The sequence below is a fragment of the Hyalella azteca genome, unplaced genomic scaffold (assembly GCF_000764305.2).
Source record: "Hyalella azteca isolate HAZT.00-mixed unplaced genomic scaffold, Hazt_2.0.2 contig6160, whole genome shotgun sequence".
Lineage (NCBI taxonomy): Eukaryota > Metazoa > Arthropoda > Malacostraca > Amphipoda > Hyalellidae > Hyalella > Hyalella azteca.
In genome coordinates, this window is record NW_025936328.1 from 66,366 (window position 1) to 84,387 (window position 18,022).

The 18,022-nt window shown below is 38.8% G+C and overlaps 1 protein-coding gene across 1 annotated transcript in view; it reads right to left on the reverse strand.

Moving 5' to 3' along the window:
* Positions 1-18,022, reverse strand: part of LOC108670176 — a 130,585-nt gene that overhangs the window by 34,947 nt on the left and 77,616 nt on the right. The window contains exons 9-10 of the mRNA XM_018157636.2: positions 12,716-12,893; positions 3,151-3,267 (exon numbers count right to left, since the gene is read on the reverse strand). Coding sequence (XP_018013125.2) covers positions 3,151-3,267; positions 12,716-12,893 — 295 coding nt within the window. The remainder of the gene's footprint in view (positions 1-3,150; positions 3,268-12,715; positions 12,894-18,022) is intronic.

Here is an 18,022-nt window from a genome sequence, read left to right on the forward strand (position 1 = left end):
TAATGCTCGACGTGCAGCGTCGACAGCCAATCTCAAAGATCTATTGATTGCTGCATCGACATTTTTCAGCGTACTGTTGAACAACTTTAGTGAAATCATCTCGGGGTGACGGAACATAGCTTGCAGTGTTGCGTCCGAACAGTTTTGCAAGTATTCCAATCCGAGGCTGAACTGCGCCTCAGTTTCAGGATCCATGGGCGGCTGCGGATGATAATAGGCAGTTGGTGCGGACAGCTGCTAAGATTCCAAATTCTGTTGAGGTTACTTGGGAGCCCGAGTTTCGTTCGCACTGAAGCGCATGGCAGATCCCGATGTCGTCTAGCGCCTCGACCGGCCGCTGCTGTTCTTGTAGGCCTTCTGAGATGACTGCACGTCTTGCATTGGAGGCAACATTTTTCAGCTTCGTAATTCGCTAGTAAAATATCACTTGTCAATTTTGATTCAAGTCAGCGCTGGTATAGTAGAGCAACGAAATTAAGTTCCGAAATTCGAGCGTTTTATTCCTTTCATTGTCATTAAAATTGTTCGCGAAAGTCGCGACAGATAACCATGCAGCTGGTAGCATGGCTACGCTCATTTCAGTTCTACGCTCAATTCTTACGAAAATTTCGAGATTTCGGATAAACAATTGGAAGATTTTAAAATCCAAATCAATCATGAAATGTGAAAAAATGTTTGACGAAGCAAATATTTTCTTCAATCTGTTTAGATTACTGATCACAAGATAAATAAAAATCGGTAAGTTCAAACAAGAATTGAGCGGCACTTTGACTGAAAATTTTTGAACCTTCGTATTCTGAAGTAGTAAAGAACATCGCGATGGGTAAGCTCGTGAGCGAAAATGTCAAGCTCTTTGACTATTCACTCGCCATCTGAGTTTTTCTTTGAAACAGAATAGAAGCAGCGCATAATTTTCATAGAGCCGGTGAGAAAGTCGTAAAACACGGCATGAAAGAACGATGGTTATTATGGATTGGGCTCGCGATGGATGGTGCACATCCATGCAGCATCCTTTCTGAGCCTTTACCGAACACTATAGCGGTCCAGGACGGCTTTCATGCTAGGATTGCTTCATGTTCGATAAATCCTACTGGAAGCCTTCATAAAACTTGCCCCACTGAATGCTCCGAATCAAATGGCTTTCCTTAAGCACCCATTAAGCCTTTTGCATGTGCCTGAAGCAAACAAAATATAGAGTAATCAAATTTCAGATGAGACTTTTCTAAAATAGTTTCCAATTCAATTTTGATGACGACAATTGAATTTTAAAATATAATTCTTGTATTTTCTATGGCATTAAGTGTTCATCAGTGCGGTAACTCCTTGATTCGAAACGCGGCAGTAGTACCGTAAGTCCGGAATAACAGCTGACCAGCAAGTTTTTACATTAAATAAAAATAATAATTAAACTTAAACAAAATTATCAATTTCAGTAAGAATTATAATAGTTCCAATTTCCTGATCTAATAATCCGATTCATCTAGGCAAAGGAGCAGAAGTGCCTGCTTTGAATAACCTATGAATATAACCTTTGAATAACCTATAGCGAATGAGTTCACGAGGTCAAAAGTTGGTCCTAACGTCCACTGACGCGCATCATTGGAAGTAGTACTACAATATTACATAATTCAGCATCAATTAATTTATTCTGGTTATGTTCTGGTCTCAGGAAATGATGTATCAAAGCAAATAAAGCAATCGCCGCATTTACCGATTGTAGTGACCGTGATATGAACATGAGTATACATTAGATCACTTCACATCGCCATTTATGTGATGAAACTTGTGATAAACAACATCAATGATTTTAACGATAATGATTATCAATGATTCAACAGAGAAATATTATGAAAAATTCAGTTCTGAAAAACACTCGAAGTGTCGTCCTGAGTATTTACGAACTTGTAACGTCCGAGAAAATTCTAAATGAAGATACGGGAACGTAACACCTCAGAATTTCCGACATTCTATGCATAATTTACGTTATCGAAGCGAAAAGTTCATCAGTAATAATCGGAACTTTTATTACTAGAACGCGCGGAACTGATCTCACAAACACACTGGTGAGCTTTTTCCTTGAAAATGCAATCCTTAAGAATAACACACGGGCAGTGATTTAACAGTGAAACACACTCAAGAGAAAAAATAAATTTGAAAAAAGCCGTTTTTGGAAGTTAAAACAGCCATAAACAGGGAAAAAACTAGCTTTGGGAATTCATAATGGAAAATGGACAAATTTATACGGATTAAATTAATAAAATATTACTAAATGTACATCATATAAAATAATCACATTTATCCTTACAAAATATCGAAATGATAAAGAAGCGGTTGATGGATCAAAAGATTTAACACCAGAATTCAATTCTAAAATTTTTAAACATTTTTTCAATATTTTAAAAAAGTACATTTAGTTATACTGAAGAAAATAAGTTAAAATGCAATAAATTCACTAGTTTAAGAAGATTTTGAATTTAATAGGGATCGTCAATAAATATCCAACTATTTAATTCTAACTTCGAAGAAAAAATCGTCACCTTCTCAGTTGTCTTGGAATGAACACAACAATTTAATATGGCAACAACTCAACAGATCAAAGTGATATTAATTGTTTCATGTGACAAAACACGAATATATGAGTGAATTTTAGTCTCATTGAAATCATAAGCAGAGCTATCGTTTAAAATTAAGTTAAGATAATAACTACCAAGCAACTTCTGCATTATTGTAACCAGCAGAAACGGGTAAATATGAAGAACGCGGAACGCTTACGACGAGTTATTAAATTAGTAATCACGAACCACTTTAATCCGAAGCGCTTAGCCATGGAAAGAAAAACCTGGGTAGAGAATATCTCCCTTTGACCCCACAACTGCATCAATAGCCGCAGGAACAAACAGTTTAGAATCGTTACAGATTAGTTCAAAATTGTGTTTTTAAATTTGTCACCTGTCGACACTAAGTTACTCACGCAGCTTAAATTCGAAACTCACGAGTGACGCGATGATGAAAATTGAAACGTGGTTGCAAACGAGAACCAGGTTTCAGATGCGTGTCACAAATTTTTGTGGGTCTTTTGGAATATTTTCTCTGACCAGGTCAATACAAGCAAAACACAAATATAATGAAAAATATTTATGCAACACGCACCTGTCTAGCTAGGAGGCCCTCATCCGACAAGTGAGGGTACGAAGGGTACATGAGGGCATCAAACTTTCCTTGGTCTTCTCTTCGTACAACTTCCCGCAGTTCCGTCAGCAAGCCGCGCTGAAAATAAGACACTGAAATCAGCGTACGATCATCACCATAAGAAGCACACTGCAGTTGGTGTTAGAAAGGGTCATAGGCACATTCGCATTAACAATAATCAGAAAAAAATCGACATTTAGCATCGATTTTTGACCAAAAGAATTATGTGAAGAATGAGTACTGCGCTGCTAATAGAACATTATTGCACAAGCTTAATTCATTATTGCTGTAATATCTATAATTTATTTCATTGTTTCTGGTCATATTTAGTGAGCACAACTCGGAAAACGTAAGAAAAGTTGAGTTAGTCAACACGATGTATAATTTGGAAGTTAAGAACTAATTTTTGTACAGGTTTTTCCAGCAGCATGATAAAGCAAATACAACAGACATTTTAGCCCCACTTAATTGCATGTTCGCTGGGCCATCTACACAACCATGGAACACCGCGAAAAACAAAAACCGCCACACAAGACTTGCTTTATCGCCAGCAATTTGGGGAATTGCGCCCTGCATCTTGCTCATGTATAAAAAATTTATCTTCCAGCAGCAAGATTCTATAGTTTATTCCCTGAATCTTTATGAATTAGACCTTTGATTTCTCACTTCCTCGCAGATTATGAGATAGAATAGCTGCTTTTTTGTTACTGGTGCTGCACCACATGTAATCTACGTTAAGTTTCCACAATTCGTAGCCCAGCCACATCTTCAGCGTGAATATCAAACACTGTACGTCTTTACACGTATTGACGATAATTACGCTCAACAAATGCAGTTAGCATTTACACTAAAGTGAAGCAATTCCATGTCAGCCATGAGTGGCTGACCTGAGTTCCAGGTCAGCCATAAGTAGCAGTGGTGATGAGGTCATATGGAGAAGCTCATTGAAGTTCGGTCGTTGCTCCAGCCATTACAACGCAGCAACTCGGATCTGAAGAGCAATTATCTATCCTCACAACTTGACGGAAATCCAAAGTCGACATTAACCGAAAATTGCCTATGTCTCAAAAATTTCGATGTGAATTTTTAGACTAACGAACTTCATCAGAGCAAAATGAAGCGGTGAAAGCTTCGGTAACGCAAAGACGATAAGGCCTTTTAGAAATGGAAAACCGTTATTGAGCTCCACCAGCAGATTAACTGTCATTAGTAGTGTAAAATGTGTAGTAGTGAAAACCAAGCCTATGAAATTTTGATTGTTCTTATGAGGCTTGATTTCGTAACGGGGAATCAATCACTTTAAAGGTAATTAAATAGAAATGCTCGTATAGAGCCCACCTGCTATAATACCTACCGAATTTGGTACAGTTATCAGCCGACGGTGGATCATCCAATATACATTAGCATTCCAGAAACAGCTTATTAATGGATCAAATTAAGAGCATCAAATCCTTAAACAAGCACTAAATGACACCCAAGCGGTTTCCAGTCCCATTTTTTCAAATTTTGATGCGAAATTTGCAAGATAATTCGGAAAATCACAAATACAATCAATGCAAGCTGATAAACTGACCATATTTTTTTACAATTTGTCTTTCTCTTTGCCTACAATTTTTTTGCAAATTTCTATGTCCGTCTGCAAAAGGGTATTAACTACGTTAATAAAACTTAGCAAGTGGTAACACGGTGAATCACAGCCCTACGAAGAGTCTTAAATAAATGATAACAGAATCAGTAGACAGATCGTCGACAATGCAAAGGTCTGGGCGAGCGACACCAACTCTTAATGACCTGCAGTTTCGTCTCGCAACTTCACACGACCATAACAATGAGAATTGTGCTGTTTCAAAGCCCATCAAGATAATGGGACTTCATGCAGCTAGCTTCGTTACCGTGATAAGACTTTTCATTCGAGTTTCCATGCGAGTTTCGAGTTAAAACTCTTTGGAGTTCAACAAAGTTCGTGAACGAAATATAGTCCGAAGTACGGTCTTCTGATACGAATGCTTTGTGGCTGCGTTACGGGCATGCAGAGAATTTTTGTGAAATCGTAAAAAAAATCATTAATTAGTACAAATAATATAGGATGAAATTCATAACTCACAATTTATGAAAGCTTTATAAATTTAATGAAGTATTAGTAATATCGTACAATTTATGAAAACTTTATAAAGTTAATAAATTGATTTACTCCATTGTAAATTTGTCAAGTATGCGTCTTTGCAGTCTGGCGCAGTGAACATATAGCTGCTGTGTGGGCGCTTATCCACGATACCTGTAGAGGCTGAATATTATAAGCGAAACTGAGAGGAAAGAATTGGACCAAAAATTTTAATTTAATTTTCAAATTTATTACAGAAATCTAATTTGGAAGACGCAAACCGGTATTTCCACATTTTGATACGAGAATACAATGAGAGACTCCCATTAAACTCTACATCTCCTAAAATGTTCAATTGAACGGGTCTCTCATCAATTAGCATGCATTAGCTTTGTTATATTTAACGGGATTCCGATGACGGCATTCGAGATAACGGGATTAAAGAACTGCAAGGAATATTGATCCCTGGCAAAGTATATGTATAATTAAATAATGGAAAAACTAGATTACTTACCTACTTAATAATGAATAAACTTAAACTTGATAAATCAAAACTACAAGCCCAAATCATTATCGTAAGACATTCGCAAAATTTGATCTGGAAACTTTCAGAAATAAGCTTAACCCTTTAATTTTAAGGGGAAGAGCTCTATTGCTTGCCTAATGGCAAGCAAGAGGTGATAATTAATAGGGAATAATAGCAAGAGGGCGCATATATAACTACTGATTATTATTGGTTGGCTCAAAAAATGAGACCTCGTCTTATAATGAAGGAGCGTGACATCGAAATTCAGTGTAGGACAAAATATCTCATTCACTAACACATTTCTATCATGAATTTAACGGACGGGAAAATGAAAAAAATACCTTAATGCATTCGAGCACAAAAGCGTTTACCAAACTGAAATCAGATATCATTATTTTTTTAATACTTTACTTATTACTATGCGTGAGGAATAACTAGGCGTTACTATAAAAATATCAATAATTTGCTCTCTGAAATATAATTTACAAGAGAAAAAATTTCAGATCGCCACTGTGGTTGAAGCTAGAAACTCGTTTAAAAAGCAGCAGATATTTGAGTGATGTTCAAATGGACAGATATTCTCTGTGACAGCAATCATTTATACGAAGATAACAACCGGTCTCTGAAAATGATCGAAGTATCAATAAATCGACAGTAAAAGTAGCAACTTATTCTAGCGATAGCGAAAATTATATCCATCACGTGAATCAAATATTAAGTAATAATGTAAATAATCCATAATACGGAACATAGGTGTACCGAAAAGTAACATGAGCAAATGCGCAAGGGCAAAAGAGCTCAAATGAGGTAAATAATAAGGAAAAATAGTGATGCATGAGTAACGATGCACGAGTTTGAGACACAAGAAGAGAAGTATGAATTTGAGACTTAATTAACAAGGCCTGCCGATGGGACGTAGGCAACTGGGCTTGCGTTTGAGAGAGACCCTGCCTGAGAGACGAGGAATCAATAAATACCAATTAATAAGAAACAATCAATGAGTAACAAGATGCTAGTAACAAGGCATGAGTAAAGATGTACAAGTAACAACGCATGAGTAAAGATGAGCGAGTAACGATACACGAGTAAGAACGCATGAAAAATGCGGCATAAGTAAAGATGCGTGAGATTGAAACATGAGTAAAGAACTACGATTAACAAGACACGAGTTTAAAGCATGAATAATGAAGCATGAGTTTGAGACATGAGACACGAAGCAGGCTCTGCAGACCAGTAACAAAGCGTAAGTTTGAGATATGAGAAACGAGGCTTCGCTCGATACATGACTAACGTGACAGGAGTTAACGAGGAATGCGTTTAATATATGAATAACGTGGTATAAGTTTGAGTGAGAGCTAACGATGCATGCGTTCGAATCATGAGTAACGAGACATGAATACCGTACATGAGTACAGAGTCATAGGTATAATGGACACAGGCTAACCACAAAACCAATATTCTCCAGGATCAGGAGCGCACAATGAAGCAGCGCTCCCGTGTCCTCCACCATCCAATATCTGCAAGCTGTCCCGCCTCGAGACATAACGGGTCATGGAACATATTTTCCCTGCGCAAATAAGCGCATGTCTCTACAACAGTCTTCTTGACTTGAGCATAAATAAACTTCAAGACGATACTCGAATATTTCATTCAATTTTCCAAATTCTACTTGACCTTGAATACACTGATATTCTTGGATATAGTTTTATTCTCAGATATTTCCATTTAAAATCAATATACATACTTATGAAAGGATTCGTTTTTCGCTAATAAGAAACAAGCAATCCGTCTTTCATAAGGCATGATATTCACGAAATAATTAATAAAATCAACATCTGACAAACTGGGGAAAACTAACTCAAATTATGTCAAATAAGAGAACCTGGCGAGTATTCGATTTCATTCTGAAAGTTCAGAGTTAATTAGTGTATATTAAAAACCTTGCTCGAAATTAATTATTTTTTCGAGCCACCGAATCGGGATTAGAGAATTCCTTGTTATTTTGTGGAACATACATGCAAATTTCATGCCATGTCAAATTCAGGAGATCAAACCAGTAAATAAAAGCCATTTCCTATGTATATGAAGTCCTTTGAAGGTTCAAATCAAAACAAACGAGCAGTCTCATCGCCAGGCCTCGCTTTCATCCTCTTGACAGCCCAGCCACATCAGATGAAAACAGCAGTTGTACAGCAATAAACTAACTGTGCCTAGGGGCTGGGCGGAAAAATCTAATGGATATTAGACTAGGGCTGTAAAAGTCTGCCCGAATGAAAAAAGCTACAAGAGCAAGCCTCGAACGATTAAACGATGGGAACAACATTCTGCTACAGAGGTGCATGAGTGCATGAAAACGAAAAAATAACTGGATGATTGAACTGAATGAATAAAATTTGTCAATAGATAAAAAATATTTTTCATCTCAAAATATTTATTATATCTTTGAATTTTCTCCCAAAATTTATTCGCATAATATAGGTATTATTGCATTACAAAAAGCTAACTTTAACTAAGCAAAAGTTGTACGTTAAGCTGCTTTGAAGCTGCTCGATTTGAAAGTTTCTGCCTTAAAATTAAGTTTATGACATTTAATATGTTATGACCGTTCTGTCATCTATAAATAAAAAGCATTATTTTTTGGTAGCAGCGAGAAGATATTGACCAATTCACAGCATTCGCAATAACGAAGAAAATACTTCGTCTGGTAATTTTTTACAACACTTCTCTTTAACTTCACTTCTTGTCTGTCTGTCTGTCTGTCTGTCTGCTACAAATCTTGTAATCGAAATTTAACACACTTCTACTTATCCTATCGATCTGAAATTTTGCATACTTGTTTAAAGTTGGAGACAATGCATGAATCAAATGTCAAAATAAATGATTTTAAAAAGTTAAAAAAAAAATTTTTTTTCAATATTAAAAAAATTGAAAAAAATAATTTTGTCAGCTACAAATCTTTTCGACACACTTTTACCTGTCTAGGTTATCTGAAATTTTGCACACTTGTGTGAAGTCAGAGGCAATGCATGAATCAATTAATAGAATAAATAATTTTGAAAAAATTTATATATTAAAAAATATTTTCTATTAAAAATTGAAAAATTAATTTTTTTAACATTCGAAAATTAAATGAGGAATTCAAGGTACATCTTTAAGATTGGAGACACTGGATTCTTTGGAAGTGTTGTCTTTAAAAAGTAATTTTTAAACGTATATTATTTACTTTTTTGACGGAATTTCAAGTCACAATATATGCAGTCGGTATGAACATAGTCTCTGTGTAGCCAACACCAGCATAATCTATGATAGGAAGGGATGAATACAATTTCTGTGCAACTGAAATAAAAACAATCTGTGTATAGTATACGTGAGCAGTCTCTGCACAGCCGACGTGAGCCCTGTCTCTTAGAACAGTTTAGTACAGTCACAAAATTCATTGCAGATTACCACGAGCTCGGTTTCTCTGAATAACCGAAAAATCCACAAATTTCATGCCATCGCTATCGTCTTTACCAGTAACTCCAGAATTGTCGATAAAGCTCATCGCGTTCATTAATTCCGCGTGGAACGCAGGCATCAGGAAAAAGTTCGTTTATGACCAGGGAAAAGAACGCTCCCCGTACCGCCCCGAGGGAGTATTCAAAATTCCTGATCAAAAAGAGGTGGTTGGCTAACATGAGATTGGATGGGGACTGCCGTGCATCGATATCATTAGAGTTTCTCCCAAGTTCATTCCAAGACTTCTGATTGAAATTCTAATGAACATAACAACGCTGAAAACTGAAAAACTGCATAAACGTCATCATTCAAGCCTGCCAAGTTTAGTGACTAGGAAAAATAATTGAATAATAGCATATAACAAAATAACAGCATATAACAGTGAGATCGAGTCTTCCTCGTAATAAATAAACAAAGCTCAAATTAAATCTTATGACATAAGTATTAAAAACAAGTTGAAAATAAACTTGATGATACACTCTTGCCATGCAGTATCTCATGCTTTTCAAGCCTTCCATGTTGGTTTAAACCATTACAACTCACAGCCCTTGTTTGAGAAGCTGAAGTGTTCACGACGGTAACATTACTTCCATATTATGAGCCAAGCCCACTTCTATAAATGTTATTATATTATGTGTACTAATCGGAAATTTGAAGCTCCAATTATAAAGGAATAAACTAACATCGGGGTCGCGATGAAGTCCCATCATGCTTTGTTTGGAAATAATTATTTGTCCAACATGTCCTCACTTTAGCTTGGTGAGGCTAAATTCGTCATCATTTCCAAGCTTATATTCAAGACAATCAGTTGCAGAAGAACCTCTCATTATTATTCTGTGACGAACATTAAAATATGCGCGCGGCTATCTACAAATTTAAAATTCAAAAGCACAAAAATTCAACTACCTTGCCATGGTGTTTTTAATATGTTTTCATCAATTTTTAAATTTTGCTGCTCATTCCCTGCTGCATCCAACAAATCTATTCTCCGCTTAGCGAGTTAAGAACTCCAGGATGTAGCTGACCACATGTAGGCCAGCTATACATTTATAGCGAACGCAGTGTTGAACTTCGCTCGCAAATATTCTATAAGGTCTTCAGACTCCTGCCAAAAGTGGCGATCGACTCGACCTTTGTCTGGCTCACGGCCATCGTCTGGCTCACGGCCATCGTCTGGCTCACGGCCATCGTCTGGCTCACGGCCATCGTCTGGCACACGGCCTTCATCTGGCTCACGACCATCGTCTGGCTCACGGCCATCGTCTGGCTCACGACCATCGTCTGGCTCACGGCTATCGTCTGGCTCACGACCATCGTCAGGGGCTCACGGCCATCGTCAGGGGCTCACGGCCATCGTAAGGGGCTCACGGCCATCGTCTGGCTCACGGCCATCGTCTGGAGCTCACGGCCATCGTCTGGCTCACGATCTTCGTCTGGCTCACGGCCATCGTCTGGCTCACGGCCATCGTCTGGCTCACGGCCATCGTCTGGCTCACGGCCATCGTCTGAGGCTCACGGTCATCGTCTGGCTCACGGCCATCGTCTGGCTCAAGGCCACCGTCTGGCTCACGGCCATCGTCTGGGGCTCACGGCCATCGTCTGGGGATCACGGCCATCGTCTGGGGCTCACGGCCATCGTCTGGGGATCACGGCCATCGTCTGGAGCTCACGGCCATCGTCTGGGGCTCACGGCCATCGTCTGGGGCTCACGGCCATCGTCTGGGGCTCACGGCCATCGTCTGGGGCTCACGGCCATCGTCTGGCTCACGGCCATCGTCTGGCTCACGGCCATCGTTTGGGGCTCACGGCCATCGTCTGGGGCTCACGGCCATCGTCTGGGGCTCACGGCCATCGTCTGGGGCTCACGGCCATCGACGGCCATCGTCTGGCTTACGGCCATCGTCCGGCTCACGGCCATCGTCTGGCTCACGGCCATCGTCTGGCTCACGGCCATCGTCTGGCTTACGGCCTTCGTCTGGGGCTCACGGCCATCGTCTAGCTTACGGCCTTCGTCTGGCTTGCGGCCATCGTCAGGGGGCTCACGGCCATCGTCAGGGGCTCACGGCCATTGTCTGGCTCACGGCCATCGTCTGGCTTACGGCCTTCGTCTGGCTTACGGCCTTCGTCTGGGGCTCACGGCCATCGTCTGGCTTACGGCCTTCGTCTGGCTTACAGCCATCGTCAGGGGCTCACGGCCATCGTCTGGGGCTCACGGCCTTGTGTGCCGGCTACTCATTCATGATTCACATGAAACGTGATGACGATTTTTCAATCCAGACTCTCATTCTTGCAAAGTTTTAATATTGCAAAATCATTCACCTTACGAACAGGAAGCATGTTCAAATTTTACACGTCATGCTTCCTTAATCGCTTTTGCTTTGTTTCTCTGATGTCGTTCATGAGAGAAATTTCCATGTAATTTTTTTGTACATGTCTAGTCGCGCAAAAGAATTATTGAATATTGTCAATTCAAGAACAGACTATAAATCTTCGCAGTATCGATTTTAAACTAATTTGTTAATTCAAACGCTCGCCGTTGAATTAGAATATGTTGATATCGACTGCTTCTAATCTTTCGGAGCCAAATAATGCAGATAAGCATTTCATTCCATCTCTAAAACCAGAATGGACTCATTGTAAAGCGTGATTTCGACTGTTCTCATCTATGGGAGACATTTTCCCCTTCCGACCTTTTTACTGACCATCATATACTCTGAAACTAAACTTTTCACTGTAATTCTAGTTCAATGAAAAGTTGGGAACTACTAAAGTTTCTTCTAGTTCCCAACACACTATCGCTACTACTTGATCTGTCGGATTTGTGGTTTACAACTGAACCTTTTCATGAATCTCTGGAGCCACCTTTAACTCAATTATCGAAGGAACAGTCTGCAAATAATAATTTTTCTGATTTTTTACAGTCTAGATCCACCTTGGTCTCGGTGTCTAACATACTGCGGGTTGCATATGCAATTGATCCATCAAAGATTAACCTTCAACTATGTACTCCCTCCTCGGACTCAATGTCAAGCATACTGTCGAACACATTAACATGTGATGCAGCAGAAACTTAATCTTCAACTAAGTATATCTATCGACAATTATACTCCCTCCCAGGACTCAATGTCCAGCATACGAACACATTTACATGTTATGCAGCAGAGACATAATCTGCAACTAAGAATACATCTCATATACACCAGACTCACCTTGGACTCAATGTCAAGCGTACGAACACATTCACATGTGATGCAGCAGAGACATAATCTTCAACTAAGAATACATCCCATATACATCACACTCACCTTGGACTCAATGTCCAGCATACGAACACATTCACATGTGATGCAGCAGAGACATAATCTTCAACTAAGAATACATCTCATATACACCAGACTCACCTTGGACTCAGTATCGAGGAGCTGGAGGGCCACATCGAGCAGCCTGTCTATGGGGGTGCGGCCAGCAGCGTAGTCTGCCACGACTCTGAGCAGCGCGCGGTGAGGCAGCGGCGCCAACACGCGCTCGCTCTTCTCGTGGATCATCGCCAGCGTCGCCTCCATTGACTCCGCCGACACGCTGCGCCACAGACACAACAATATTAATGAATATTAACTAAAAAACTTGATGAATTCGAGCGTTATCAAATAATCCAATACGTAGAATGAGACGTGATATTGAGTTCCTTACAGACAAGGCAAAGAAATAAATAAACTAACTAACTAAACTAAATTTGTTCAAGGTTTTTGGTAGTTACAAAAATAGATAGATTTAAATGTTGTAAGCTAAAATATTCCATCAGTTGTAGATTCATGAAATCATGAACAAACTTTAGGCACATCAAGAAATATAAATTGTCGGCTCTCCAAGTAATTAAGTATTTTTTATCAATGGCTACTATTATCATAATGACATTGCTATTATCATAAGCAGCAGGTTCATAAAACCCTGGTGCAAAGATCTGGCACAGGGACATGAAGGCACAGACGAAGGCCTCCCAAGCCCAGGGTTTACGGGAACATCAATCATTTCAGTCCTGCAAAGGTCGGCGAAAGGCCGCCTCGACGCCGCATACGCACGCAGCGCCTTTAAAGCCTGGCCCTGCCAACGAAACCTTAAAGCTGCCGTCTCTGTCTGTGGCTGCTGCTGCTGAAGTGATGCTGCCGTCAACAATGATGCGGTGCTGCTACTGAAAAGATTCTGCCGGCAACAGGGATGCGGTGCTGCTGCTGAAGCAATGCTGCGGTCAACAATGATGCGGTGCTGCTGCTGAAACGATGCTGCCGGCAACAATGATACTGCGGCTGCTGCTGAAGCAATGCTGCCGGTAACAATGATGCTGCGACAGCTGCCGAATGTTGCTGCGGCTGGAAGACAGCAACCAAACATAACACGGCGGTTATCGCTTCACTCAATATTATGCAAGTTGCTACAAGACGCTGCAGCTCTTCAGTGATATGGCAGAGGCGGATGCCTCGAACACGCAGGTATTGTTGCTGCTACAACGGTTGCGCTCAATTCGTTTCGGTAAATATTAAGATACGGACTTCGACAGAAAATGGTTCTCTTACCCATTTAATTATTCAAATTTATATCGATTACATTTTAACTCCATTTAGTGCTGAAAACATATTCTCTTCCATCGGGAAATGTTTTCTGATATTACGCACAGCTAGTAGCACTGATGCTCATGAGTATCATGCATTGATAAGTAGAATAGCTGTATTAGAGACTAAGGAATATTTGATTCCAATCAACATTGAGCAGAAGAAAAAAGGGGTTATCAGCTAGCGAACAGCATTCACCCAAATATTGAAACTAGGTGTAAGATAAAATTTTTCCTCTTTAAATGATGTACATGACAAAAACAGTTCTAGACCCAGCGAAAAGTTTTAATTAATCTTGCAAAAACGTTCAACACGCGAACGAAAAACGAATCTGATTTGGCACGAAGATAGAACATTTATCGTAACATCCATATTATCATACAATCTCATTTTCATAAATTAAAACCATATTGTACTTCAAATTTTGTTCTGTGCGAAGCATTTATAGTTTATCACTCTTCGAGTAGCTCGTGTACTCTGGCGCAGAACAAGCGAGCCTCTTAAGGAGGCCTCGGGCGTTGGCTCGTATCAGGGAGTTGAGCTCCCGCCTCAGCTGCAAAATAATGCATGGTCGCACGGATGCTGGACAAAAGAAAACATCCCTCTATTCTAGGAGAGGTTTCTCTGGAAGGTTTCCATTCAAAGGTTTCTATGAAAGATTACCATTGAAAGGTTATTATGAAAAGTTTCCATTGGAAAGGAAAGGTTTCCATTGGAAAGGAAAGGTTTCCATTGGAATGGAAAGGTTTCCATTGGAAAGGAAAGGTTTCCATTGGAAAGGAAAGGTTTCCATTGGAATGGAAAGGTTTCCATTTCTATTATATTATTATATAACATGTTTATATTAAAGATTTCTATGACAGGTTTATCCAACAGGTTTCTATGACGGATTTATGTATGAAAGGTTTCTTTGAATGCTTTTTATGACAGGTTTCTATACGACAGGTTTCTGTGCATGGTTTCCATGACAGTTTTCTATGTGACAGGTTTATATACGACAGGTTTCTACATGACAGGTTTCTACATGACAGGTTTCTACATGACAGGTTTCTACATGACAGGTTTCTACATGACAGGTTTCTATATGACAGGTTTCTATACGACAGGCTTCTATACGACAGGTTTCTATATGACATGCTTTCTAAAGGACAGGTTTCTATGTGACAGGTTTCTATACGACAGGTTTATATACGACAGGTTTCTATATTACAGGTTTCTATAAAAGGTATAGATACGTGAAAAAATGGCATACGTATCTATGAAAGGTTCTGAGAAAGATTTCTATATAAGATTTCTCTCTACGAAAGGTTACTATTGAAGATTTCTATAAAAGATTTGTTACAGGTTTCCATGAAGATTTAAATGTAAGGTTGTTATGTTATAAGTTTCTATAAAAAGTCTCCGTTAAAGGTTTCTCATCATTTTGTTGAGCCGCCTGTCTCATAATTTTCCTAAAATATCGATTGGGCGCGGTTCTTACGGATATTTTGGCTAATATTCAATCGTTTTATTCGTCATGTATGCGATTCAATATAATTTGTCTATTTTCCGTTAGGCTTTCTTCCAAATTTAGGCCGATTTGTTTCATCCAAATATTGCTCTCACTGATCATTAGTCTATTACTATCTAGTCTTGAGCCAGATTTTCACTTCATTTCTTCTCTTCAGGTTTCTTTGGTAATTTCCCTAAAGGATATATCCGATATTTTCCATCACTTCAGGCGTTCTTTATTTTTACTCTAGGAAATAACGCACTGACGTCTTGGCAGTTTTCAACATTCCTTATTTTTTTAAGAATTATCGTTACAAGCTAAAGAACTGTCGGAAATTTCGATTACACGTAAATAACTCCCCGTTGAAATGCCTAGCAATTAAAGGATGGACAGGTTATGATTATGAAACATGAGGATATCGAATTTAAAATCATACATATACACGAGTTATAAACGAAGTAACACAGGAATGTTGCTGTCCTTTTATTACATAACAACAAAATAAACATGAGGTGCCACGCCATGCACTGCTTGTCGGGTGCGGAATATTAATAGGACAATTTGTTATAACGACTGCTAAAAAATGCCACCAGCAATTCAGTTTGAAACATCGTCCCATGACTGCAGTCTGTACAGCGCGCACATTGATTTTATAAATAGGTAAAGGAATGTTCTCAGGCCACGTTGTATGTTCGGCGAGTATTTAATTATTACCCAACAAATGAGCGGCATCGATTCAGTAACGACATCAAATATTTAGAAGCCGACCTTCATGGCCCCACTTGGGCTAACGATTGCTCTTCAGATATTGCAATGGCGCTCGTAAATTTAATTATGGATGGCAACTGAAAGTGAATGATGGATGAGTGGGGAGTTGGTAGTCCTGAACATGCCAAAGCAATCAATTTGTGCTGAGAAATTAAATGTTGCAATGAAAAGCTGTGCTCAACTTAGAATTAGAAGTTAAGAAAATAAAAATAAATCAGTGTTTTTGAAAAGCTAGCTTTCAAGCGTTTTTCTTTTCTTCAACATCAGCAATGAGTGAATTTAGAACAGGTTGAAAAATGTTTACATGCTATAGACTATAATTTTTATTTTTTATAATAAAGATAATTTTGGTATTTTTGTGTGTGAACAAAATGGTAATGAAAAAGTATCAAACCTAGGTATATATTTTATGAAGACATAATTTGAGAATTCTTTCCAAAGCCTTTTAAACCTATGTTACGTTTAAAAATATGGCCATTCAGTCAATAAAATAAAAATATTCTCTCGAAAAGCTTTTCCTACTCTCAATCGATTAAAAATATATAGATATATAGAAGCAAATTCATTCCGATTTGTCTATTGTCAGTTTCTAATTTGAACTTTCGGGCTAATATTCCCCGCCCATCATCCCGATTAGAATATTAGGGAGTTTTTGACTCCAAACCAGACCAATAATTCCCAATAACCATAATTACTATGAACGCGAACACCAAAGCCAAATGCAAAAATCACAAGTTCTCAATCAAATGAGAATTCACATCGACGGTAATTGAGTTAGCACTTTATAATCAGTATAATCATACGAGACCGTGGAATGATGACGCAATTAAATACAATCAGATCATGGCATTAGGGAATACCAGTATTATGGTTCGTTACTCGCGTCGTATATGCGCCAACGGCTGAAGGACAATTCAGCAAATAAACAAACTCGAGACAAATTCTGCTGCAAGTCGACAAAGTTAATGTGCAGTGCGAGACAGGCTTTCAGAGGCGCCGTTGTGGCGGACTCTCGGTCACCATCACAGCGCTGGTAACTCATGAAAATTCCAGACCATTTTTCGTAATGCAAAATTGGCGAGGGCTCTCCACAGACTAGAGAGCTTTGAGACAGAAATACTAATATCCAGCATACCTTAGGCTTCCGAGGATTTTATTCATGCAAATGCACGAAATATACTTTAATGAATCATGTCGGAAAAACCGTAATTGCGCTCTACGATTTCAGTTGCATTTTGCGAGTTACAAATCTTTTTATTAATTACAAGACTATTTTCAAGTGTACGTGGCTTACTGGAATGCTGAAGTTCTCATTCGAAAGGAAAAATTAACGATCGTTGAATAAAGTTTTTTTTACAGTCTTAAGTGTTAGTACTGGATGAAGTTAGCGATAGAATTAATTTCCAGCGGCACAAATCAACACTAAAATGTTGCAGCATTTTAAAAATAAATACTTTCCTGGTTTAGTTTTAAACCAAAGACAACATTCTGAATGAATATTAACTTCAATGATTGATTTTTTTCTTGTAAATACTTAGGAAAAAAATCGATTGTGTATCGAACAATTTTGTTCTGAAGCGATTCACTTACATAAATTTAAGATCGTCAACCAGAAACTTTGAGATAAACAATAATAACGAGGCGAATATTACTCGAGAATCGAAACTAATACTTTCTAGGCTCGTGCTCGGGATAGAATACCTCTGGTGAAAATATACCAAGGAATTAAAGCTTCAATTGCGTTGGGGTGAGATAAATATTGGGCATGGGCCAACTGCAAGACTTGAGTGATAAGAATTACTTAGCGCAAGAGAAGAAAACAACAACTCGGCGAAATAAAG